We start from the raw sequence: 26,315 nt of genomic DNA on the forward strand, positions 1-26,315 counted from the left end.
CTCAACCCATCTAACTTGAAGGAGTTGGAGCAGTTTTGCCATGAGGAATGGGCAGAAATCCCAGTGGCTAGTGTGCTCAGCTAATAGAGACATACCCCAAGAGACTTGCAGCTGTAATTGTAGCAAAAGGTGGCTCTATAAAGTATTGACTTGGGGGGCAGAATACTTATGCACACTCCAGATTTCTGTTTTTTCATCTTAATTATTGTTTGTTTCACAATAAAAAAAAAAAAATCAATGTACACCTTTAAAGTGGTAGGCATGCTGTGTAAATCAAATGGTGCTAACCCTCCAAAAATCCATTTTAATTCCAGCTTGTAATGCCATAAAACAGGACAAACACCAAGGGGGATGAATACTTTTGCAAGGCACTGTATATATATTGTGGCAGCGGGGGCATGGCCGAGCGTCAGTCTGTGAATGGAGGGCAGAGTCAGGGAAGGTGAGTGGTCGTGTCACTACACCTGTTGTCAATTAACGTGTGTTTGTGTGTCTCCTCCAGTGACCGCGCCCTATAAAAGGAGATCGAGAAGGGGAGGTCGGGCCGAGGGCTCACTGACAGCCTGTATGTGTGTGTGAGAGAGTGAGAGGTTTAGGCATTTGGTGCATGTGCTTGGCTGAGGAGCCACAGGGAACGTGAGCTGGGGTTAGACCGTTGTGAGACAGGTTAGTTTTACCCTACTGATGATGTGTTGTTGCAATAGTAATCCTGCTCAGTATGAAAGGCATGCAGGTTAGGCTAATTGGTGGCTCTAAATTGACTGTAGGTGTGAGCGTGAGTGGTTGTCTGTGTCTGTGTGTTAGCCCTGCGATGGCCTGGCGACTTGTCCGGGGTGTGGCGAGGGCATGGATGAGGTCCTTGAACGGCGAGGACTCCATGGGGCTGTTCCCTTCTGCACTCGTCCTGGGTTTCGGCACCACTGTAGCGAGATTCAGGTGTGGGTGGAGCACAGAAGCACAGCAGACAGCTGTTTGCATTGAAGAGGAGTTTTTATTTTACCACTTTTCAGCATAGGGCTCCAAAAACCTCTCACTCTCTCTCACACGCACGCACATACACATACAGGCTGTCAACGAGCCCTCAGCCCGACCTCCCCTTCTCGCTCTCCTTTTATCGGGTGCAATCACTGAAGGAGACACACAAACACACGTTAATTGACAACAGGTGTAGTGACACGACCACTCACCTTCCCTGACTCCGCCCTCCATTCACGGACCAACGCTTGGCCACACCCCCGTATATATATATAAATCCTTCAGAAACAGTATTTCTTTTGCACTGCTGTGTGACTCCATATCCTATCCATGGTTTAAATATATTTTTTTCATAAGAAATCCACAATATCTTGGTTAAAATACACATTTTAGTCGTGTCCCTGGGTTTTCACTCAGTCCTGTTACCCAAACATATTACCCCATCTGACAAATTTGGAACATTCCATAAATCACATGCTCAACAGGAAGTTACATCAGTTGTGTCTTCTGAAGGCCATGGGAAGACCAAAAGTTAGTTCTCTCATTTACTTTTCTGTATATTTGATGATTTTTTAACTTTGACTGATAAGGTCAATGTCAACATACTGTCCTGTTACTTAAATTATTTCTTAGATGATATTTGTTTATTTCAAAAATGCAGATTTTTGGTAAATCACTAGAATGTGCTAAGTGTGGTCATGCTATTAGCGATGATGCCATGTGGCTTAATTCCATGTATTAGCTAATCCTAGGCTAAAAACTCAGTCCTGTTACTTTCAGAGTTTTGGTAACAGGACTGAAAAAATGCAGCCATCTTTGACTTCCAAACCTTGTAAAAAATAAATAATGTAGCCTGAGGTTGACCAATACACATTTTGAATAGTTAAAAATGTGTGTTATTATAATCAGTGTTGAAAAGATATAACAAATTAAGTTTAATTTGGGAGTGGTACAACAAGCAAATGGCACCCATTTGGTGGAATGGCCTATATATATATATATATATATATATATATATATATATATATATATATATATATATATATATATATATATACACACACACACACACACACACACACAACACAAACCTCTACCTTTATTCTTGTATGGCTCTTTCTTCATGGCCTGTGCATAAATGGCCCCACTGGGTTCATCAGTAGTATCATCTAGTCACACAGCATTATGCATGAGTCACTATAGGAGATTTATAGATTTACTGAATGGTGTTAATCTGAGATTTATTTTTTCTCGAATAAGTGGAAATATTTTACATTAAATCTCTCTCACTTTTACCTGTGTTCTCCTCTGTGGCATGAAAGTTTGCACTTCCTACAGAAAAGAGTAAATAAAGAGTAAACAAGAGACATTTTCAGACAATTTTGAAAGCAATTCCAATAAAATTAACATTGTTTACATTAGCTTGTTCATAAGAAGATACTCTTATATTGAATTACTATATACATAAGGAACATATTCATTATGTGATACATTGTCTGACCGGTCTGAAGTGGTGTGTATCCTGGCTGAGGATCCCCAGCTCCTGACTGACTCAGGTTCTGGCCTGGTATCTGACTACTGTTCTGCTGTACGTGTCTGTCCTTTCCTGTATGAGAAGACAAAAATTCTTCATTTGTTCAATTTACAAATATAAACCATATATGCTTTATTTTATAAAGCTCTTATCCATATATATATAAAATGTACCAAATGTACTAAAGAGGAATTACAGCTATAAAATTTGTAAGCAATAATTAGTCTCATTTAAAGGTTCTAACTGCAAAGTTGAATTCTGGGCAAAATGTTCTATTTCTACTGGTGTTGGAGCTTTGAGATGTTTAGCTGCTGCACACACTGTGTATCCTATGTGTAAATGTTTTGCTGAGATTTAAACACATCCCGCATTTTACAATTCTGGAGATTGCTGAAGCAAGTGAGCAACAATATCATGTGACCACCATTGGGTGTGTTTGACCTACTTTTAACCAAAACAAGTCAGTATGGGCAAGCATGGAGGACTCCGCTCTTCCTCCAGCTAAAAGTCAGCGGAAAAGAAAAGGAAAGCCTGCCAAGTGAGTGCAACTGCAAGATCGAGCAAGGTTAGACGATGTGTCATTTTTATGAACAGATAACTAAATCATTCTAGCTAGTGCTTAGCTATCTTAGCCTTAGAATGCATGGGCTCGACTCCATGGTAGCGAGTATGGAGTTATACACATAATGTTTTGATCTTACAGAGAAAGAAATGATAACACAAAAGCAGTAAGAGAGAAGATGTATTCATATTTTGTTTCAAGGACCTATTCACAAATGTCAAAAACAATTTATATACCTGCGACTCAAAACTCTCAGAGGTCGATTCAAAGTCACAATGTTCACCATCTTGGTGTGACACAGTTCCATAGTTATGCTAATTAGTTCAAGCTTGCAGATAGTTCTAGTTTGCAGATACTTTCAGCTCTGCAGAAAGACAGAAGGGCGGGGTCGAGGAAGGGCGCGTGCGCACGCAGCGACCTGCAGTTGTAGTGTTGAGTGTCGTTTGTTTGTTCTGTTTGTTTTACAAAGTGTTTTATAAAGTGTCTATTTCGCCGTAAACGTAAATAACTCGAACATCGCACATTTTTAAGGCGAAACAGCATGCCGACATGGAGTGGGGTGTTATTTTCGCACTAGTAGTACTATGGGCTTGTCTGGGAGCAAGCTGGCATAGTACGACGAGTCCTACATGGATTGTATACTCAAGGGACTTTCTGCTGAGTTTTAAAGAGTCCGTGGATGCTGGGCCACCTCCGGACCTGTTGTTTCCCAACATCGCAGAACTCTACGCTGACAGTGCAAATAAAAACTTTTCAAACTCACCGCGCCACAAAATCAGGAAGCGAGGCAGGAGAGGCGGGGTATGGCAGCGATCAAGACGGCCCTTGGCATGCATTCCCCTGCCTTCAATTATTGTAGCCAACACGCAATCTCTGCGGAATAAAACAGATGATCTGCAAGCTCTTGTTCGCTACCAACATGAGTATAAGAACGCGTGTATCCTCGCCCTGACTGAAACTTGGTTGGGGGAGATGGACACTGACAGCGACCTGGCAATCGATGGCTTCGGATTGCCTTTGCGCACTGATAGGGATGCCTTGACAACCGGCAAGACGCGCGGAGGTGGTGTCTGTTTGTACATAAATGAGCGCTGGTGTAAAACAACACTGGTAAGAGAACAACTGTGTACTAAGGACATTGAACTACTCTCCGTTTCCTTGCGCCCCTTCTACCTGCCTCTGGAATTTCCGCAGATATTCGTGACTGTTGTTTACATCCACCCAAAAGCCAACGAAAGCGCCGCATTGGATTTAATCCAACAGACGGTGAATAAACTACAGGCACTTTCTCCCGACGCCCCCAACCTGATTCTGGGCGACTTAAACCACTGCTCATTGGAAAAAGTCCTGAAGTGTTTTTATAAATATGTACTCTGCCCCACTAGAAAAGACAAGATTTTGGATCAATGCTATGGTTCAATCAAAGGTGCTTATGACTATCCCTCTTCCTCCTCTGGGCTCTGCTGATCACAACACCGTGCACCTCATCCCAGCCTACCGCACACGCCTACAGAGGGGGAAGGTGACCACTAGAACAGTGAAAGTGTGGACCGAGGAGGCCAAGCTGACTCTACAGGGGTGCCTGGACTGCACTGTTTGGGAGGAGTTCATTCAGTCATCCCAAGACGTACATGAGCTCACTGATGTAGTCAGCTCATGGGTGACTTATTGTGAGGACACTGTCATCCCCACCAAAGTTGTCAAAACATACCCCAATAATAAGACCTGGGTCAGCAATCACTTGAAATCTCTGTTAAACCAGAAAAAGAAAGCATTTAAGCTAAATAACATAATTGAATTACACAACATTCAAAAAGACATTAAACGTGAAATAAGAAGGGCTAAGATGGAATACAAACGCAAAGTTGAGATGAAATTGAGCACAAATAACCTAGGCTCGGCATGGGACTCGGTAAAAACAATGGTTGGGCTGAATGATAAAACTCCTAAAAAAAACTGCTTTGGTGGGTTACCCAACAGACTCCACCCTAGCTCAGGAGTTAAATATATTTTACACACGTTTTGATAGGAAATATAATTTTAAAAATGAAATCTTAGACCTCAAAAATGACCTGCTAACCACCACCCAGCCAGCTGCCCATTTTTCCCTATCCAGTGTGGTTAAGACTTTTGAACACTGCAAAGTTAAGACTAGCCCTGGACCAGACAATATTTGTGGTCGTTTACTCTCCTGCTGTGCAGAGCAACTTGGCCCTATTTTTAAATACATTTTTAATTTGTCTCTGGACCTGCAGACTGTCCCTGATTTATGGAAAAAATCCATGATAGTCCCTATTGCAAAAAATAAAAATCCAAAGACCCTTAATGACTTCAGGCCTATAGCTCTTACCTCTCTTGTAATGAAGTCATTTGAAAGACTGATTAAAAAGAACATTATTGTAAAGACAAACCACCTGCTTGACCCCCTACAATTTGCATACCGAACCATCAGGGGTGTCCAGGATGCAACCATAACCCTGCTGAACCTCATTCAAAGACCCATGTCAGGACAATGTTTGTAGACTTTTCATCAGCCTTTAACACCATACAGCCTCATCTGCTGGTGCAGAAGCTCATACATAACTTCCAACTGGACCCCAGCATTTCTGGCTGGATTCTGGATTTCCTCACTAACCGTTCCCAGCGAGTGAGAGTAAATGGTCACCAATCTGGATTATCCTTTACATCTACAGGCTCTCCTCAAGGCTGCGTTTTATCTCCTCTTTTATACATTCTCTACACTGACGACTGTCATTCTGAGGCTACGTTTACATTACGTCGAATCAGCGGATCATCAGATTAACATTCTTAAAACGATTCGCGTTTACACTAAAACCGTTAGCCGTGCACACAGCAACGCCAATACGCGGATACGCTAATCACATGACTTTAGACGGCGCGTAACATGACCCCAGTGCATTTCAGACGGCGCGTAACATGATCCCAGTGCATTTAGGGCATGCGCAAGGCTCACCACTTGCACATAGAAGGATGGCAAGCCTAATACACGGATACGCTCGGCTCCGCAGGCATCCTGCGCTCCAAATCACTCCGCCCTGAACAGCGAGTGCCCTCTGGAGGGTGCGTACTCCGGCCCTGCGCAGCTCACACAGCGCGCGAGTGAAGTGAACAAGCCACGATTCGGGACTGAGCCGCTGTGTGTGTGATCCCAGCGCATATCACTTACTACTTGCAAGTGGAAGGATGGCAAGCCTAAAGACAATCATAACTACACAATGGGCAGTATTTGCATCAGTATTTGCAGTATTTTCATACTTTTATACTCTTTAATGAAAGGTGATACAAGGCGGAAGTCCGCGCCGTTTTTCAGCAGTCGCGTCACATGACCAACGCCAGCGAATCAGGAAGGTGGAGGTCACAGTGATGTTGTCCAATGAGACGCCAGCTAGAGCTCAGCACAGCGTATTCGCGTATTCTGAATGTTTACACAGCACCGGAGCTGACACGATCTAGATTGAATACGTGGACGCTGGCGGATTCCCGTTTCCTGGCGATTCCAGGGGGTTTAATGTAAACGGACAGTGCATCCGCGAAGAAAACGAGACAGATATGGTCTAATGTAAACGTAGCCTGAGACTGACAATCGCCACATTGTTAAGTTTGCGGACGACACAGTCATTGTGAGCCTGCTGGAGGACAATGAAACAACACATGGCCCTATCATGGACTATTTTGTTAATTGGTGCCAGGAAGCTATGTTGGAACTAAGGCCAAGTTTACATTAGACCGTATCTGTCTCGTTTTCTTCGCGGATGCACTGTCCGTTTACATTAAACCGCCTGTAAACGCCAGGAAACGGGAATCCGCCAGCGTCCACGTATTCAATCCAGATCGTGTCAGCTCCGGTGCTGTGTAAACATTGAGATACGCGGATACGCTGTGCTGAGCTCTAGCTGGCATCGTCATTGGACAACGTCACTGTGACATCCACCTTCCTGATTCACTGGCGTTGGTCATGTGATGCGACTGCTGAAAAACGGCGCGGACTTCCGCTTTGTATCACCTTTCATTAAAGAGTATAAAAGTATGAAAATACTGCAAATACTGATGCAAATACTGCCCATTGTGTAGTTATGATTGTCTTTAGGCTTGCCATCCTTCCACTTGCAAGTGATGAGTGATATGCGCTGGGATCACACACACAGCGGCTCAGTCCCGAATCACAAGCTGTGCACTTCACTCGCGCGCTCTGTGAGCTGCGCAGGGCCGGAGTGCGCACCCTCCAGAGGGCACTCGCTGTTCAGGGCAGAGTGATTTGGAGTGCAGGATGCCTGCGGAGCCGAGCGTATCCGTATATTGGTGTTGCTGTGTGCACGCGAATTGTGTATTGGCGTTGCTGTGTGCACACTAATCGTTTTAAAAACGTTAATCTGATGATCCGCTGATACGGTCTAATGTAAACATGGGCTAAGGTGGGGTTTACATTAGACCATATCAGCGGATCATCAGATTAATGTTTTTAAAACGATTAGTGTGCACACAGCAACACCAATACACAATTCGCGTGTATTGGTGTAATGTAACATTAGACCGTATCTGTCTCGTTTTCTTCACGGATGCACTGTCCATTTACATTAAAACGCCTGGAAACGCCGGGAAACGGGAATCCTCCAGGGTCCACGTATTCAATCCAGATCGTGTCTGGTCCGTTGCTGTGTAAACATTGAGAATACGCGGATACGCTGTGCTGAGCTCTAGCTGGCATCGTCATTGGACAACGTCACTGTGACATCCACCTTCCTGATTCGCTGGCGTTGGTCATGTGACGCGACTGCTGAAAAACGGCGCGGACTTCCGCCTTGTATCACCTTTCATTAAAGAGTATAAAAGTATGAAAATACTGCAAATACTGATGCAAATACTGCCCATTGTGTAGTTATGATTGTCTTTAGGCTTGCCATCCTTCCACTTGCAAGTGGTAAGTGACGCGCATGCCCGATATGCACTGAGATCACACACACAGCGGCTCAGTCCCGAATCACTGCTCGTGTGCTTCACTCGCGCGCTCTGTGAGCTGCGCAGGGCTGGAGTGCGCACCCTCCAGAGGGCACTCGCTGTTCAGGGCGTAGTGATTTGGAGCGCAGGATGCCTGCGGAGCCGAGCGTATCCGTGTATTGGCGTTGCTGTGTGCACGCGAATCGTGTATTGGCGTTGCTGTGTGCACGCTAATCGTTTTAAAAACGTTAATCTGATGATCCGCTGATACGGTCTAATGTAAACCCCACCTAAATGTGTCTAAAACCAAGGACATGTGTATTGATTTTAGACACATCATCTGCAACCCAACTACAACTAAGATTAACGGGCAGGACATTGAAATTATCAATACAAATACCTGGGTTCCATTATTGATGATAAATTGACTTTTACCAGTAACACAGACATGTTGTGCAAGAAAGGGCAGCAGCGCTTATACTGTCTCAGGAAGCTGGCAAGGTTTCATGTTGACAAGTCTTTAATGACCATGTTTTATAGATCTTTCATTGAATCCATACTTACTTTCTCTGCTATCTGTTGGTATGCATTTCTCAATGTGAAAAACAAAAATGCCATTTCTAAGAACATTAAGGTATGCAGTAATGTAACTGGTGTTCAACAGAAAAGTATGACTGCATTGTATGAACAGCAGGTAATCAGGAAAGCTGAATCTATTTTGGATAATTACACCCATCCTCTGCACAGTGAATTTCAGCTTTTGCCTTCTGGCTCACGTTTTAAATATCCATTAGCCCGGACCAACAGGTACAAGCACTCTTTTATACCTTCTGCTGTTCAGCTGCTAAACTCTACTAGGAAACACAGATAGCCATATGCCAGGTTGTGTACTCATTTTTAGGTATCTTAACAGCAGGCTTTTAATTTCCCCACTGCATCTATTTTATTATTTTAATTTTTACACTATGCACCCACTCCTCCATTGAATCTTATTTATTATTTTTTAACCTTTTGTGTGTTTCTTTACATTGTCTTGTGGAAGCGTGAGTGTTGTGCGTACGTGTGTACTATTACTGCAAAACAATTGCCCAAGCTGAGACAAATAAAAAGCTACTTGACTTGACTCCTCATGTTCAGCTGTTTCCATGGGGCCGTACTGTTTACTTCAAGAGGGAGGAAATCGGTCCCAAAATGGAGAAATGTGACCCTCAGCACATCATCAAAATGATCACATCTCATCCTTGTGATATTGCTCTTGAGAGGCATAGGAAAATGCTATGCACAATTAAAAAAATGTTTTTTGGAAAATTTCAGATGACTTTGCAGTCAGCACCTTTAAAGTGCATATCCTGGACCAACTCATCTCATTATCTCTAGCCGCTTTATCCTATTCTACAGGGTCACAGGCAAGCTGGAGCCTATCCCAGCTGACTACGGGCGAAAGGCGGGGTACACCCTGGACAAGTTGCCAGGTCATCACAGGGCTGACACATAGACACAGACAACCATTCACACTCACATTCACACCTACGGTCAATTTAGAGTCACCAGTTAACCTAACCTGCATATCTTTGGACTGTGGGGGAAACCAGAGCACCCAGAGGAAACCCACGCGGACACAGGGAGAACATGCAAACTCCGCACAGAAAGGCCCTCGTCGGCCACGGGGCTTGAACCCGGACCTTCTTGCTGTGAGGTGACAGCGCTAACCACTACACCACCGTGCCGCCCTATCCTGGACCAATTTCGGTTTTTTTTATATGAAAGTATGTCCCTTTACAGACTCATCCAGAAGGGTAATTTTGCACAAGGCCATCTGTCTACAGCAGAAAAAAATAAAATAAAATAGGTGTTATATTAAAAAAAGAAATGTGTCTGGAAAAATCCCAAGGGAGTCTGGAGCCAGATTCGTGACGTTACCTGCGGAAGCACCAGCAGGCTGTGAGAGCTTGCACAGTTTCAGTGCACAGCCTGTGTAGACCAAGTGCTCCCATTTCTCTCTCATTGTCCGGTCTTTTGGAAAACGATGAGTACTAATCCCATGAAGATTGGTGTTGTTACACCCTCTTACGATACATCTGTTAACCATTTTAATAATTACGTGATAATGTTGAAGAAATTTGCAGAAAACCACCAGGTCATTTTCTCATAAACAAACCAGCGCTGATGTAGGATTCAGAAGGAGGCGTCCCGCACGCGACGTCACGAAAATCAATGTTTGCTGGGAATTCATAGGCAGACGAATTCGCCTCAAACGGCTTGATTTCAACTGAATTTTTTGGTATTGCGCAAGGTAAAAAAAAAATGCACAAAATGCAAAATGTGACAGATATTTGACCAAAGTTTAATATAAAATAGGAGAATTACATTGATCTTGCTCCTGAATTTACCCGTGATATGCACTTTAAGAAGCTGGATATGACCCAATTTTTAAAAATCCTGTTAGTTTGAAAAAAAAGTATACTCTACAAAAGGTCTTGTTTGTGACAAATATACATCAAAGGAAAATCACTAATGTGAACCAATGAGCAGAAAAAAATGGCATCATAAAAGGAGGAAAAAAAGTTAGTGTATCTGTAGCTGAGCTGTGTTCTCATCTCATCTCATTATCTGTAGCCGCTTTATCCTGTTCTACAGGGTCGCAGGCAAGCTGGAGCCTATCCCAGCTGACTACGGGCAAAAGGCGGGGTACACCCTGGACAAGTCGCCAGGTCATCACAGGGCTGACACAGAGACACAGACAACCATTCACACCTACGGTCAATTTAGAGTCACCAGTTAACCTAACCTGCATGTCTTTGGACTGTGGGGGAAACCGCAGCACTCGGAGGAAACCCACGCGGACACAGGGAGAACATGCAAACTCCACACAGAAAGGCCCTCGCCGGCCGTGGGGCTCAAACCCGGACTTTCTTGCTGTGAGGCGACAGCGCTAGCCACTACACCACCGTGCCGCCCTGAGCTGTGTTACTAGAAAATTAAGTGTGTTCTTTCACCTTTTAGTAATTTACAGCTGATTGGAATTTATCAACATGCACACACCAATGAAGAAAATCGGCAATACTAAAATGGAAACTTGTTGGGAATGTTTTTTTGGTTAGTTTGGCCAACAAAAACATTTTGACACAGCTTGGATTTGATAAGGATTAAGAAATGAGGACCAAATTGTGTCATTGTAAGTACAATGTGTCCAAATTATCATTATATTCCTATTTATTAACTAGTATCTACTTCTTATTTAATATAAACATTGTGCAGTAGTTGAATTGAAGCAGAAAACCTGAATCAGAAAACTTTATTGATGCTAAAGGAAATTGCTTAATTGCACAACCCCTTGAATTGTACAACCCCATTTCCCAAAAAAGTTGGGATGCTGTGTAAGATGTAAATTGTATAAAAGAATGACATGATTTGCAAATTATGGAAACCCTATATTTCATTGAAAATTGTACAAAGACAAAATATCAAATGATGAAACTGAGAAATTGTATTTTTTTTCTGAAAAATATATGCTCATTATCCCCCTGGCATATAATGCAGGGGGATATACAGTAGCTATTGCTCTGTTTGACTGTCCGTCTGTTTCTCTGTCTGACTGTAAACATTTTAGTTTATGGAGCATCACTCAAAATCTATTAGGATTTTTTCACGAGACTCGACAGTTATGTTAAGTGACTAGAGGAGTTGTGCCTTTTGATATATTGGGATTTCTGTGATTTTTTATTTTTTCTGTATTTCCATGGCAACCAATTCAACTTAGGAAAATTTGGAGTGGGGTTTCATGTGGGGGCCAGGGGGATATGTCATCTCCTGATGACTCTTGTTTTGAATTTAATGCCAGCAACTTGTTACAGTAGGGACAGGGGCAACAAAAGACTGGAAAAGTTGAGTCATGTTAAAAAATCTACGAAGCTTAATTGGCAACAGGTCAGTAACATGATTGGGTATAAAAAGAGCATCCAAGTACATCCAAAAGTACAACAACTTAAGAATAACATCCCTCAATGTAAAATTGCAAATAATCTGGGCATCACATGGTACATAATATCATTAAAAGATTCAGAGAAATCTGTTCACAAGGGACAAGGCTGAAAAACAGCATTGGATGCCTGTGATCTTCAGGCCCTCAGGCAGCACTGCATTAAAAGCAGACACCTTTCTTTCATGGAAAATCTCTGCATGGGCTCAGGAACACTTCTGAATACCATCATCTGTCAAAATAGTTCATCACTGCATCGACAAATGCAAATTAAAACCATATATGAACAATATCCAAAAACACCGCCACCTTCTCTGGGCCCCGAGCTCTTTTACAATGGACTGAGGCAAAGTGGAAAATTATCCCAAGGTCTCATCTCATCTCATTATCTCTAGCCGCTTTATCCTTCTACAGGGTCGCAGGCAAGCTGGAGCCTATCCCAGCTGACTACGGGCGAAAGGCGGGGTACACCCTGGACAAGTCGCCAGGTCATCACAGGGCTGACACATAGACACAGACAACCATTCACACTCACATTCACACCTACGGTCAATTTAGAGTCACCAGTTAACCTAACCTGCATGTCTTTGGACTGTGGGGGAAACCGGAGCACCCGGAGGAAACCCACGCGGACACGGGGAGAACATGCAAACTCCACACAGAAAGGCCCTTGCCGGCCCCAGGGCTTGAACCCAGGACCTTCTTGCTGTGAGGCGACAGCGCTAACCACTACACCACCGTGCCGCCCTATCCCAAGGTCTGATGAATCAAAAGTAGAAATTCTTTTCAGAAATCATGGACACCATGTCCTCCAGGCTAAAGATGAGAGGGACCATCCGGCTTATTATCAGTGCACAATTTAAAAGCCAGCATCTGTGATGGTATGAGGATGCATTAGTACACATGCCATGCGTAGCTTGTACATTTGGGAAGGTGTCATTAATGCTGAATGATATATAGAGGTTTTTGGAGCAACATGCTGTCATCCAGACAAAATCTTTTTCAGGGACAGCCTTGCTTATTTCAGCAAGACAATGCTAAACTGCATTCTGCACGGCTCTTTAGTAAAAGAGCCCGGGTGCTAAACTGGCCTACCTGCAGTCCAGACCTTTCTTCCACTGAAAACATTTGGGGCATTATGAAGTGCAAAATACAACAAAGGAGAGCCCAAACTGCTGAGCAACTGAAATTGTATATCAGGCAAGAATGGGACAACATTTCACTTTCAAAACTATAGCAATTGGTCTCCTCAATTCCCAAACATTTACAGAGTATTGTTAAAAGTAAAGGTGATGCACCACGGTGGTAAACATGCCCCTGTCCCAACAACAGTGTCTTGCAAAAGTATTCATCCCCCTTCGTATTTGTCCACTTTTGTCACATTACAAGCTGGAATTAAAATGGATTTCTTTTTTTTTTTTTTTTTTTGGGGGGGTAGCATCATTTGATATACACAACATGCCTATAACTTTAAAGGTGAAAATTGTTGTTTTATTGTGACACAAACAATAAGTAAGATGGAAAAAAAACAGAAATCTGGAGTGTGCATAGGTATTGACCCCCAAAGTCAATATTTTGTAGAGCCACCTTTTGCTGCAATTACAGCTGCAAGTCTCTTAGGGTATGTCTCTATTAGCTTAGCACATCTAGCCACTGGGATTTTTGAACATTCCTCAAGGTAAAACTGCTCCAACTCCTTCAAATTAGATAGGTTGTGTTGGTGTACAGCAATCTTCAAGTTATACTACAGATTCTCAATTGGATTGAGGTCTGGGCTTTGATTATGCCATTCCAAGAGATTTAAATGGTTCTCTTTAAACCACTCCAGTGTAGCTTTAGCAGAATGTTTAGGGTCATTCTCCTGCTGGAATGTGAACCTTCATCCCAGTCTCAAACCTCTGGCTGACTCAAACAGGTTTTCCTCCAGAATTGCCCTGTATTTAATGCCATCCATCTTTCCTTCAGTCCTGACCAGCTTTTCTGTCCCTGCAGATAAAAAATATCCCCACAGCATGATTCTGCCACCACCATGCTTCACTGTAGGAATGGTGTTCTGAGGGTGTTGGGTTTACGCCATACATGGCATTTCCCATGATGGCCAAAAAGATTAATTGTAGTCTCATTTAACCAGAGAATCTTCTTCCATGTGTTTGGGGAGTCTGTCACATGCTGTTGGGAAAAATCCAAATGTGTTTTCTTAAGCAATGACTTTTTTCTTGACACTCTTCCTTAAAGCCCCACTCTGTGGAGTGTACAGCTTAAAGTGGTCCTAAGGACAGATACTCCCATCTCCGCTGTGGATCTTTGCAGCTCCTTCAGTGTTATTTTTGGGGTCTTTATTGCATCTCTGATTAATGTCCTCCTCACCTGGTCTGTGAATTTTGGTGAGCGTCCTTCTCTTGTCAGGGTTGTAGTGGTGACATATCTTTCCGTTTTGCTATCATGAATTTAATGTTGCTCTGCAGGATATTCAAAGTTTGGGATATTTTTTATAACCTAATCCTGATCTATACTTCTCCACAACTTTGTCTATGACCTGTTTGGAGTGCTCCTTGGTTTTTATGTTGCTTGCTTAGTAGTGTTGCAGAGCCAGGGTCCTTCCAGAACAGTTTGATTTATACAGACATCATGTGACAGATCATGTGACACTTTGATTGCACACAAATGGATCTTAATCAACCAATTATGTGACATGAAGTGAATTGGTTGGATGAGCTCTTATTTTGGGGTTTCATACTAAAGGGGGTGAATGCACACTCCAGCTTTCTGGTTTTTTTATCTTAATTATTATTTGTGTTACAATAAAGCAACAATTTGCACCTTTTTAGAGGGATGCATGTTATGTAAATCAAATGGTGCTAACCCCCCAAAAATCCATTTTCATTCAAAGATTCAAAAATTCTTTATTGTCAATTTCACTATATATCCAGGACATATAGGAGAATCGAAATGCCATTTCTCTCTCACCTTACTTGTAAAAAACAGATCAAGATTACAAAAAAACCCCACACACAATATATATAAATATTTATAAATATAGATATTATAGGTAAAAAAATACACTCTAAAATCAAACAATGTACAAAATCGCAGCAGTAGTGTAAACACAGTACAATATCTAATGGAGAAGGTGCTAGAAGAGCAGCTTATGAGGTGTATATGAACAGTTGTGCAAATGAGCAATAGCAGCAGATACAGCAGTAATGCTAATGTTTGTGGTGTGATGTGCAAACGGATGAGATAGAGTTTCTTGTGTGAATGAATGTGTTACAGACCAGGGGTAGGGGGTAGGTAGCGGACAGAGTTCGGCATCCTGACAGCCTAGTGAATGAAGCTGTTCAGCAGTGTTGTGGAGCAGGCCCGGAGGCTCCGGTACCTTTTCCCTGAGGGTAGGAGGCTGAAGAGTGAGTGTGAAGGGTGGGAGGTGTCACTAGCGATGCTGATGGCTCTGCAGGTGAGACAGGAGTGAAAGATGTCCGTAAGGGAGGGCTGAAGGGTACCAATGATCTTGCTGGCCGTGTTCACTATGCGTTGCAGAGTCTTCTGGCAGGAGGCACTGCAACCTCCATACCACGCAGTGATGCAGCCAGTGAGGACACTCTCAATGGTGCCCCTGTAGAATGAGCACATGATGGGGGGTGGGACTCTTGCACTCCTCAGTTTGCGGAGGAAGTAGAGGCGAGTTTGAGCCTTCTTGGCCAGCGATGCGGTGTTGTTGGACCAGGAGAGGTCCTCAGCAATGTGCACCCCTAGGAATTTGGTGCTGCTCACCCTCTCCACTGCAGCACCATCGATGGTCAGAGGGGGATGCTGTGAGTAACCTCTCCTGAAGTCGACTACAATCTCTTTGGTCTTTTCCACGTTCAGGAAGAGATTATTTTCTTTATTCCACTGGACCAGTTGGCTCACCTCATTCCTGTAGCTGACTTCATCATTGTTAGTGATGAGGCCCACCACAGTCATGTCATCCGCAAACTTGATGATGTGGTTGGTGCTGTAGATTGGTACACAGTCATGGATCAGCAGGGTGAAGAGCAGCAGGCTGAGCACACCCTTGTGGGGCCCCTGTGCTCAGCATTATGGTCCTGGACGTGTTACTGCCGACCCAAACGTTCTGTGGCCTCCCTGTAAGAAAGTCCAGCACCCAGTTACAAAGAGAGGTGTTGAGTCCCAAATGTCCGAGTTTTTGTATTAGCTGCTGGGGAATGATTGTGTTGAATGCCGAACTGTAATCCAAGAACAGCATTTGCACATAGGTGTTCTTTGAGTCCAGGTGAGTGAGGGCTGGGTGGACAGCAGTGGAGATAGTGTCCTCTGTGGATCTGTTTGACCTATATGCAAACTGGAATGGGTCATGAGAGGGAGAGAGAATGGACTTGTTGTTCTGCATGACCAGTCACTCAAAGCATTTCATGATGATGGAAGTCAGTGCTACGGGCCGATAGTCATTATAGCTAGATGGGAGGGGCTTCTTTGGCACTGGTATTATGGTTGTAGCTTTGAAACACGTGGGGACAACAGCTTGGTTCAGGGAGATGCTAAAGATGTCAGCAAGGACATCCCTGAGCTCCATGGCATAGTCCTTCAGAACAAGACCAGGTATGTTGTCTGATCCAGCTGCCTTACGTGGGTTGATCCTGGAGAGGGTCCTCTCCACACTGGCTGGAGCCAGACATACTGCCTGATCATCCGGGGGAGGAGTGGTCTTCTGTGCTGGTGTGTTGTTTTGTGTTTCAAAGCATCCAAAGAAGTCATTTAGGCAGTTTGGCAATGTGATGTCACTCTCACAGGTCTGTGGTGGGGGTTTGTAGTTTGTGAGGGTTTGAATGCCATGCCAGAGAGACTGTGCATCTCTGGTGTTGCTGAAGTGTCCAGATATTTTATTGCTGTACTGACGTTTTGCCTCCCTGATGCCGTGGGAAAGGTTGGCTCTGGCTGTTGTTAGACCTGCAGTGTCACCGGCCCTAAAGGCTGCGTCCCGAGCCCACAGGAACCTGTGAACCTCTCCTGTCAGCCAAGGCTTCTGGTTAGCATGAACAGTGATGGTTTTGCAGTGAGTGACATCAGAATCAGAAATCAGAAACACTTTTATTGCCAGGTATGTGGACACACACGAGGAATTTGACTCCGGTTCACTTAGCTCTCATAGTACAAAACAGATTAAAAAGCGTATACACAAAACAAACAAACAAGCAAACAACAACAACAAAAATAGGTGCATAGTGCAAAGTAATCCAGGTAAGTCAAGTATGGAATAGTTAAATAAATATAAAGTATACAGTGTGCACAGAATGACGGTATAAGTGTTCAGATATTTTACAAGTAATATTACTAATATATGAATCTGGATTTTAGCTGTTCATCACAGAAAGGATTTCCCTTTTGGTGCAATATGGTGCATAATGCAAAGATGAATAGTAAATTTAAATAAGTATAAATATAATATAAGTAACAGTGAGCACAGAATGACAGTATGAGTGTGCAGATATTTTGCAAGTGATATTACTGATATATGAATCTGGATTTTAGCTGTTCATCACAGAGACAGCCTGAGGGAAGAAACTGTTCTTGTGTCTGGTTGTTTTTGCATACAGTGATCTATATTGCCTCCCTGAGGGGAGAAGATTAAACAGATTATGACCAGGGTGTGATGGGTCCGCAGAGATGTTACCTGCCCATTTCCTGACTCTGTACAAGTATAAGTCTTGGATGGAGGGCAGGTTGACACCAATAATTTTCTCTGCAGACCTTATTGTCCGTTGCAGTCTGTTCTTCTCCTGTTTGGTGACTGATCCAAACCAAACAGTGATGGAAGAGCAAAGAACAGACTGAATGATGGCAGAGTAGAATTGTGTCAGCAGCTCCTTAGGCAGGTTGAGCTTCCTGAGCTGGCACAGAAAGTACAACCTCTGCTGAGCCTTTTTGATGATAGTGACTGTGTTTGTCTCCCAATTCAAGTCCTGAGAGACTGTGGAACCCAGAAACCTGAAGCTTTCAACAGCAGTCACAGTGTTGTTGGTGATGGTGATGGGCAGCAGAGTGGGGGGGCTCCTCCTAAAGTCCACTGTCATCTCCACAGTTTTGAGCATGTTCAGCTCCAGATTGTTCTGACTGCACCACCAGACCGGCCGTTCAACCTCCTGTCTGTATGCAGACTCGTCACCGTCCCGGATGAGGCCGATGACCGTTGTAATGTCTGCAAATTTCAGGAGTTTAACAGATGGGTCTCTTGAGGTGCAGTCGTTGGTATAAAGGGAGAAGAGCAGTGGGGAGAGCACACACCCTTGGGGGCGCCAGTGCTGATAGTCTGAGTGCTGGATATGATGCTCCCCATCCTCACCTGCTGCTTCCTGTCAGTCAGGAAGTTTGTAATCCACTGACAGGTGGAGGAGGGCACAGTGAGCTGGGTGAGCTTGGTGTGGAGGATGTCTGGAACAATGGTGTTGAATGCCGAACTGAAGTCCACGAACAGAATCCTGGCGTATGTCCCTGCAGAGTCAAGGTGTTGCAGGGTGTAGTGCAGTCCCATATTGATTGCATCATCCGCTGACCTGTTTGCCCAGTAGGCAAACTGCAGGGGGTCCAGCAGGGGGTCTGTGATGTCCTTCAGATGTGACAACACCAGTCTCTCAAAGGACTTCATGACTACAGATGTGAGAGCTACAGGCCTGTAGTCATTTAGTCCTGTGATGGTGGTTTTCTTGGGAACCGGGAATATTGTGGAGCGTTTGAAGCATGAGGGGATTTCACACAGCTCCAGGGATCTATTGAAGATCTGGGTGAAGATGGGAGCCAGCTGATCAGCACAGACCTTCAGACAGGAGGGTGACACACCATCTGGGCCAGGTGCCTTCAGTGCATTTAGCGATGTATGCTGCGACGGCCTTGGTGTATTCCTCTAAGTCTATGTGGTCATTGTAAATGGCTGCTTCTTTGAAAATGTCCCAGTGTGTAGTGCTGAAACAGTCTTTCAAAGCATAGGAGGCCCCCTCTGGCCACACACATACAGTACCTCCTTTTGTGTTGGTCTGATGGCTCTCACTCTAGGTCTGTATGCAGGTCTCAGCATGATGGTGATGTGATCAGAGAGACCCAGGTGGGGGAGGGGGGAGGCCTTGTAAACTCCTTTGTGGGTTGTGTACACCATGTCCAGTAAGTTGTCACCTCTTGTTGGAAAGTCCGCATGCTGATGTAATTTGGGCAGTAAAACCTTTAAATCTGCATGATTGAAGACTACTGCTGTAATGAGGAATCCATCTGGGTGCACTGTCTGTTGTTCACTGATGGTCTGGTAGAGTTCATTGAGTGCCTCACTCCTAATGGTGTTAGCGGTGGGAGGGATGTAAACAGCGATGAGCAGAATCGATGTAAACTCCCTCGGTAGGTAGAAGAGTCGGCACTTGATAATGATAAACTCAGCCAGCGGAGGACAGTGTTTGTGCACAACAGTAGCATTCCAGCACCAAGTATCGCTGATGTAAACATGCACTCCCCCACCACGGGTCTTGCCTCCTTCCGTAAAGGCTTGGTCAGCGTGGTAGCATGTTAGCCCAGCTAGCTGGATTACAGAGTCCGGGATGTTGTTATTCAGCCAGGATTCCATGAAGATGAAAACACAGCAATCCCTCACATCACGTAGCGCAGACCTCATGAGTTCTATATGAGCTATTTTGTTGTCTAGTGAGCGTACATTGGCCAGAATGAGGGATGGTATCGTGGGTCTGTGCCGGCTAGCAGCTAGCCTAGCCTGGATACCACCGCGCTTGCCATGCTTCTGTTTCCTCTCACACCGCTTCCAGCGCCTCCTCTCTGGGTGAGACACAGCAGGTGAGTTCAGTGATGTAGTAGTCCAGCAGAGAAGACCCAGGCCTCAAAGTTCCTCAATGAGTTTCTGGTTCAAGATGAAATGTTTGGTAATATTTCGGATAGCTAGAAGGCAGTGGCAACAAGATCTTGTGACCTACATTGTCAGTGCACTACTCGCACATGTACATAGACATAAAACACACAGACATACACTAGAACACGTACTTTTAGACCAGTGGCGGCTCCTGAATTTTTTTCAGGGGGGGCAATTTCCCCCCGTTATGTCTACACGGACCATAAATGTCCACAGGACTGAAGTAAATTGACCTAGGTAGCAAGTCAATTGGCCGAATCTGTGGTTGGTAGAAGAGAGCAACTGGACTTGCTTGAAAAGTCTTGAAGACGTTTCACCTCTCGTCCGAAAGGCATCCTCAGTTCTGTCTGTCTAATAGGGAGTAGCAGGTATTTATCCTCTCATGGATCATCATAGAATCCGAATCAGAATGCTGATGGCTGCATTGTAGGTGGCTGATAGATGTCATAGACACCCACCTCTGTTCAGTGATGGTCATTCCAGGTTGACAAAAATGAACGATCCTCTCTGGCTAAGATGTCTGCCAGTTTTCTGGAAGTCCTCTCATACTCTCGCACCAGTCGAAGGGAACTCATCCCAAAGTGCATAGAAACATATCTGTGAAGATACTCAGTCATCCAGGTACATAGTAATCTGTGGTTGGTAGAAGTGAGCAACTGGACTTGCTTGAAAAGTCTTGAAGACGTTTCGCCTCTCGTCCGAAAGGCATCCTCAGTTCTGTCTGTCTAATAGGGAGTAACAAGTATTTATCCTCTCATGGATCATCATAGAATCCGAATCAGAAGCAAGTCCAAGCAAGTCCAGTTGCTCTTTTCTACCAACCACAGATTACTATGTACCTGGATGACTGAGTATCTTCACAGATATGTTTCTATGCACTTTGGGATGAGTTCCCTTCGACTGGTGCGGGAGTATGAGAGGACTTCCAGAAAACTGGCAGACATCTTAGCCAGAGAGGATTGTTCATTTTTGTCAACCTGGAACGACCATCACTGAACAGAGGTGGGTGTCTATGACATCTATCAGCCACCTACAATGCAGCCATCAGCATTCTGATTCGGATTCTATGATGATCCATGAGAGGATAAATACTTGCTACTCCCTATTAGACAGACAGAACTGAGGATGCCTTTCGGACGAGAGGCGAAACATCTTCAAGACTTTTCAAGCAAGTCCAGTTGCTCTCTTCTACCAACCACAGATTACTATGTACCTGGATGACTGAGTATCTTCACAGATATCAATTGGCTGAACTTGTTTTTGCCTGGTAAATTCAGATATCAATATAGACAATATCTCTTGTCTCCACTACGTGGCAACACTGAACAAGTTAAAGGTGGCAAACTAAGGAAGATTCATTGTGAAGCTTTCAAAGCAAAACATTTGGCATCACAATCAATTAATATTACATTACTCATTTATTTTCTCATATTATTCCAGTATTCTATAATAAGTAGACACATAAATTCTTAATTATAAACATATTCTAATTTCATTCTAAAGAATGCAGTTAAAGTGGCAGGATATAAATCCAAAACAAGTGTTTATTTAAGTTTTGAAAAAGATGAAGAAAAGCATAACCATCAAACAAACATGTGCAGCTTAATTATATGTTTTTTTTATATGGAATTGCACCATTTCAACAACAAATAATAAATAATTCTAAATAAATTCTGCAGTTTTTTTTCCCCAAGAATTCCTCCAGAAAGCCATGCCTTAAAAGGAAATTTAAAGTATTACAAGCATGTCAATGAACACAAAAGGCTTTAGTTATTTAGCTATATACACACAAGGTTATACAAGGTTTTGAAGACGCTTGCAGTTTTCAGGTGTTCATCAAACACTTCGTCCAATTGTGCCACAAAATCGACAAGACCGCGAAAAATACCAGGATTGGTGGAGCCCTCTGTTTTGTCTGTGCCTCACAAGGCTAACTTGAAAACCCCGCAAAACTTCACACACTGAATGAGCCGACTTAGTATGTGTCAGTTCTTGCTCACCTCATTGTGACGACGAACTGCTAGCCGATACCCCTCATCCAGCTGTGTGGCAATGTTTACTCTCCCAAAGGCTGAAAATTTCAGACAGCTGTCCATGTGAATCTTTGAATTCTCGTGCTTCTTCACTTTCTCGGAGAGATGATGCATATCTGTAACTCCGTTTATGGTCCACACTGTACCGTCTGCTGTGCTACTTCCAGGGTGGAAGAGAACACAAAAGGGTAGCAAAAAAGAGCATTGACTACATCACAGCCAGCTAGCCAAGTTTTCCGGTGGTACTAGTTCTTGTTAAAATCTCTTGAGTAGGTCTTCTCCCCCTTCGTAGACACTTGCTTGATGTTTAAATTCGGTCTAGGAGGTCCTAGATGTTTGATTGCCGTTTTCTCCTCATTGGTACGATGACTAAAGGGAACTTCTTTCAGAGACGCTATCATATTGTTGCACTCAACACTCGCCATCTTCTTCATAGAATGTTCACACATTTCCCATGCAACAGGCGTATGACGAAAGCACGCTGCTTGTGCTAGCACATAAAACCTAATAGAAAATGCATTGGGAGCATGACTTTTCGAAAAAAAAACGTACGTACCATTAGTGCCAATGGGAGATTTTGGGGCAAATCTGAACCTGACAGAAATCGCACCAAAAGGGCGTGGCTACACCAGGCGCGACCTTAGCCTGATTGGACGATGACATTACTGTTGCCGTGGTAGTAGGAGTAGATAAAAAAAAATCTCCCTGTTTGGGAGTGTGTCGCCCAAATCGCCCCTATTAACGAGCCGCCAGTGTTTTAGACACTAAACGCAGAGAGAGAGAGGGGCTGCTGTGTCCGTACGTGCCGCCATCTTGCATTCCAGCTTGTAATGCAACAAAACAGGACAAACACCAAGGGGGATGAATACTTTTGCAAGGCACTGTATATACGAGTCATAGACCATTTTTTTATGTCAAGTTATTTCCATGTTTGTGCAATATAAACCATTTCATGTTTTATAGAGATTTTCGACCCACATGACCGTTGCCATGTCGACAAGTAGATGGCGCCATTTTGGCGGTCACAACAATGGCGACTCCCGCTAGATCTGTATACCTGTATCCCACATGATCTGTATACCTATGTCGTTAAAAACCCATCGCCATACACAGGTATTGATCTGAAAGCGTATAAGAGTTTGGATGCCTACAAATATTTTGTGTCAGGCTGGGTAACATGCCTACATCAGTGGGTCGTCCCTGGAGCCAGTGGTCGCCATCTTATTACAGCTAAGGTTTGTTCACATTTTCATTTACTTTCGGTCCTCAGGATAAACAAAATGTTATTAAATGTCATTGAAATAACTTCTTAGTCTGTTGAGACATGGCCCGTTATAAATTTGCTGTTACCAGGCAATGACCAAGAACTGTATTATTAGGGTCGGTGTCTGTGTTGTAGCAGTGTACTAGCAGCTAGCTGTTAGCACTAGCTAATGTCAACAACATAGCTAGTATGTTACTGTAGCAATGTTTATGTTCAGTCATTTGGATGACTGTTAAAACCTTTCAGTCTCAAGTTTTTCCTTTACTGTATTTACTAGTTTACTGAGCTAGCGCGCTCGGGCAAGCTGGGAGCTAGCGTGCTCTGGCTGCCCGAGCGCGCTAGTTCCCGGCCTGCCCGAGCGCGCTAGCTCCCGGCTTGCCCGAGCACGCTAGCTCAGTAAACTAGTAAATACAGTAAAGGAAAAACTTGAGACTGAAAGGTTTTAACAGTCATCCAAATGACTGAACGTAAACATTGCTACAGTAACATACTAGCTATATTGTTGGCATTAGCTAGCTTGACCTTCAAAATGGCGGACACCGGGGCGTCACGTGACCCTGTGACGTCAGGTGAAAAACCTCTATACACTATGCTTTATAGAAGTACTGATTATATTATAAGCAACTGAGTGAAAACTAATTCTCAGACCTTTGTTGGATTTGTGCCACCACAGCAGGATCAGTAAAAGAATGATGAACAGCAAGGCCAAACTCAGTCCCACAGCCACAACAACTATATGGAATCCAGAATTTGAGACTGAGGAAAGAAAAGGACAGATGAAAAAAGCTGTTGTCACTATAGTTCATAAAATGCTAATTTCAATACACATTCTAATAATCAACCAATTTCTAATGTTCCATTTCTGTCCAAATTGTTTTAAGGAGTGTTTTACCAGCAATCAGTCTTAGCCTTTCCAATCCGGTCTCCATTCTCTCCTGAAACTGCTCTTCAAAGTGTTACTAATAATCTACTCCTTTCTGCAGATGCTAGTGCCTTTCATTGATTGGTATTCCTAGCTTAATTCATGTTTTCTTTGTATTTTACTTTCTGTTAGAGCTTACTTTTCTCTCCTGTCCCTGTCATACAAGGTATCCCTCAAGGGTCAGTACATGGCCCCTCCTCTTCACAATAGGTATATGCATCCACTGGTGTAGATCATTCAAAAACATCTTAGCTTACACTGTTAAGAAGATAACACTCAGATTTATCTCAGTATCCTATCTCACAGAGACTCAAACAAGCAAACTCTTACTTCTTGCACACGAAGTAATCGGTCTTTGACAGATGATGTAAAACTAAAGTGCATTTTGGGTTAATTGCTATTTTGGAGGTATTCTATGGTGTAATGAGACTGGCTGCAGCTGGGGCTGGTTAGGCAGCTCTGCCCCACAGCCATGCGCTGCTCTGCTTTCCAAGACACCAGTGCTGAAGGGAAGCTGTCTTTTCAGCACCAGTGGTGCACTGAGGCGAGGAGTGGTGAATAGGCAACATCATAGGTGAATAAGTGCCGTTATCACAGTCCCCCCCCATTAGCTCCAACCCAGTGCTGCATCTGGACAGAGCATGGAGTCCATATCTCTTGGTGAGGCCATAGACATTATTGTGCTGTGCACCCACCTGATGTTGGATTCTGAAAAAAAAAGTCCTGCAGAGACAGAAACCAGTGAGTAATGCGAGCATTGGAGTCTTTAGCATTCATCATCCACTGCAATGGTGCGTGGTTGGTTATCAGAAGGAATTGCTGACCAGAAAGGTAATAGCTGAGCTCCTCTACTGCCCATTTTATTGTGAGGACTTCTTTTTCTATGGTGGCATACCATTGTTCCGCAAGGGTTAGTTTTTTACTCACATACAGCATGGAATGCTCCTCACCATCAAAGACGTGCAAGAAAACAGGGCCCAGGTGTGTTTCCGATCTGTCAGTCTGGATGATGAGTTGCAGGTCATAGTCAGGGTTGTGTAGGACTGGTGTCCTGGTGAGGGCCTTCTTCAGGGCCAGGAATGCCTGCTCTGCTTCTCTGGACCATTTAACCTTTTCTGGCTGCCCCTTTTTGGTCAGGTCTGAGAGGGGAGAGGCTAGAGAGGAGAATTTGCTACAAAATGCTGGTAATAACCAGTCAGTCCCAAAAAGCCATGTATCTGGCATTTGGAAGTGGGTTGGGAGTACTCGCCAACAGCTTCCATGTTCTTTTCTTGGGGCTTCAGTAGCTCCTGGCCGATGCAGTCACTGAGGTACAATGCTTCAGTGAGCTTTAGGCAGCATTTGTGGTGGTTGGTAGTGAGCCCAGACTTTCTGTGCAGCCTTTGACACCATTATTCATTCCATTCTCCTGGATAGATTAGAAAATGTGATGGGAGTTAAGGGAATGGCCCTTTCCAGGCTCAGGTCTATTTTAACTTATTGCTATCAGTTAGTTGATGCAAATGGTGATTTTTCTGTGCATACTAAGGTTTGGTGTTCCAAAAGATTATGTCTTAGGCCTGCTGCTTTTTTCTTTATATATGTTACCTCTGGGTATTATTATTCATAAGCATGGTATTAGCTTCCACAGTTATGCTGATGACACACAATTGTATGTTTCTGCAAAGTCCGATGAGAGTCACCAGCATAGTAAGATTGAGGAATGTGTAAAGGACATTAAATAGCTTTCTTTCATCTCAGAAATATTGCTAAGATAAGAAATATAATGTCATTACATGATGCAAAAATAAAACTAGCTCATGCTTTTGTTACCTCTAGGTTGGATTATTGTAATGTCTTACTGTCTGGATGTTCCAGTAAGTCCATAAATAAGCTCCAGTTAGTTCAAAATGCAGTAGCAAGAGTCCTTACTAGAACTAGAAGATATGACCACATCACTACTATCTTATCCACATTGCACTGGCTCCAAATCAAATTTTGCATTGATTGATATATTTTCCTTGCCACAGAAGTAAATAAATTTAATAAGGATAAAATTAGCTCATGTTTAAAGTCTTTAATTTTCTGTAAAGCTGTTTTTCAACAATGTCTGTTGTTAAAAGAGCTACATAATTAAACTTGACTTGATTAAGGTCCTCCTGTTGAGCAGGGGTGAGGTCTTCTCCCTAATGGGCCAAGGTATGTCCTGAC

The 26,315-nt window shown here is 43.6% G+C and overlaps 1 protein-coding gene across 4 annotated transcripts in view; it reads right to left on the bottom strand.

The window, feature by feature from the left end:
- The window catches only part of LOC132871932 (Fc receptor-like protein 5), a 62,458-nt gene that overhangs the window by 7,949 nt on the left and 28,194 nt on the right, over positions 1–26,315 (bottom strand). For all 4 annotated transcript variants that reach the window (XM_060906682.1, XM_060906641.1, XM_060906601.1 and 1 more), the window contains 4 exons: positions 23,852–23,959; positions 2,477–2,581; positions 2,272–2,307; positions 2,073–2,144 (listed from right to left, as the gene is read on the bottom strand). In XM_060906682.1, coding sequence (XP_060762665.1) covers positions 2,073–2,144; positions 2,272–2,307; positions 2,477–2,581; positions 23,852–23,959 — 321 coding nt within the window. The remainder of the gene's footprint in view (positions 1–2,072; positions 2,145–2,271; positions 2,308–2,476; positions 2,582–23,851; positions 23,960–26,315) is intronic.

The sequence above is a fragment of the Neoarius graeffei genome, chromosome 1, assembly GCF_027579695.1.
Source record: "Neoarius graeffei isolate fNeoGra1 chromosome 1, fNeoGra1.pri, whole genome shotgun sequence".
NCBI classification, from domain to species: domain Eukaryota; kingdom Metazoa; phylum Chordata; class Actinopteri; order Siluriformes; family Ariidae; genus Neoarius; species Neoarius graeffei.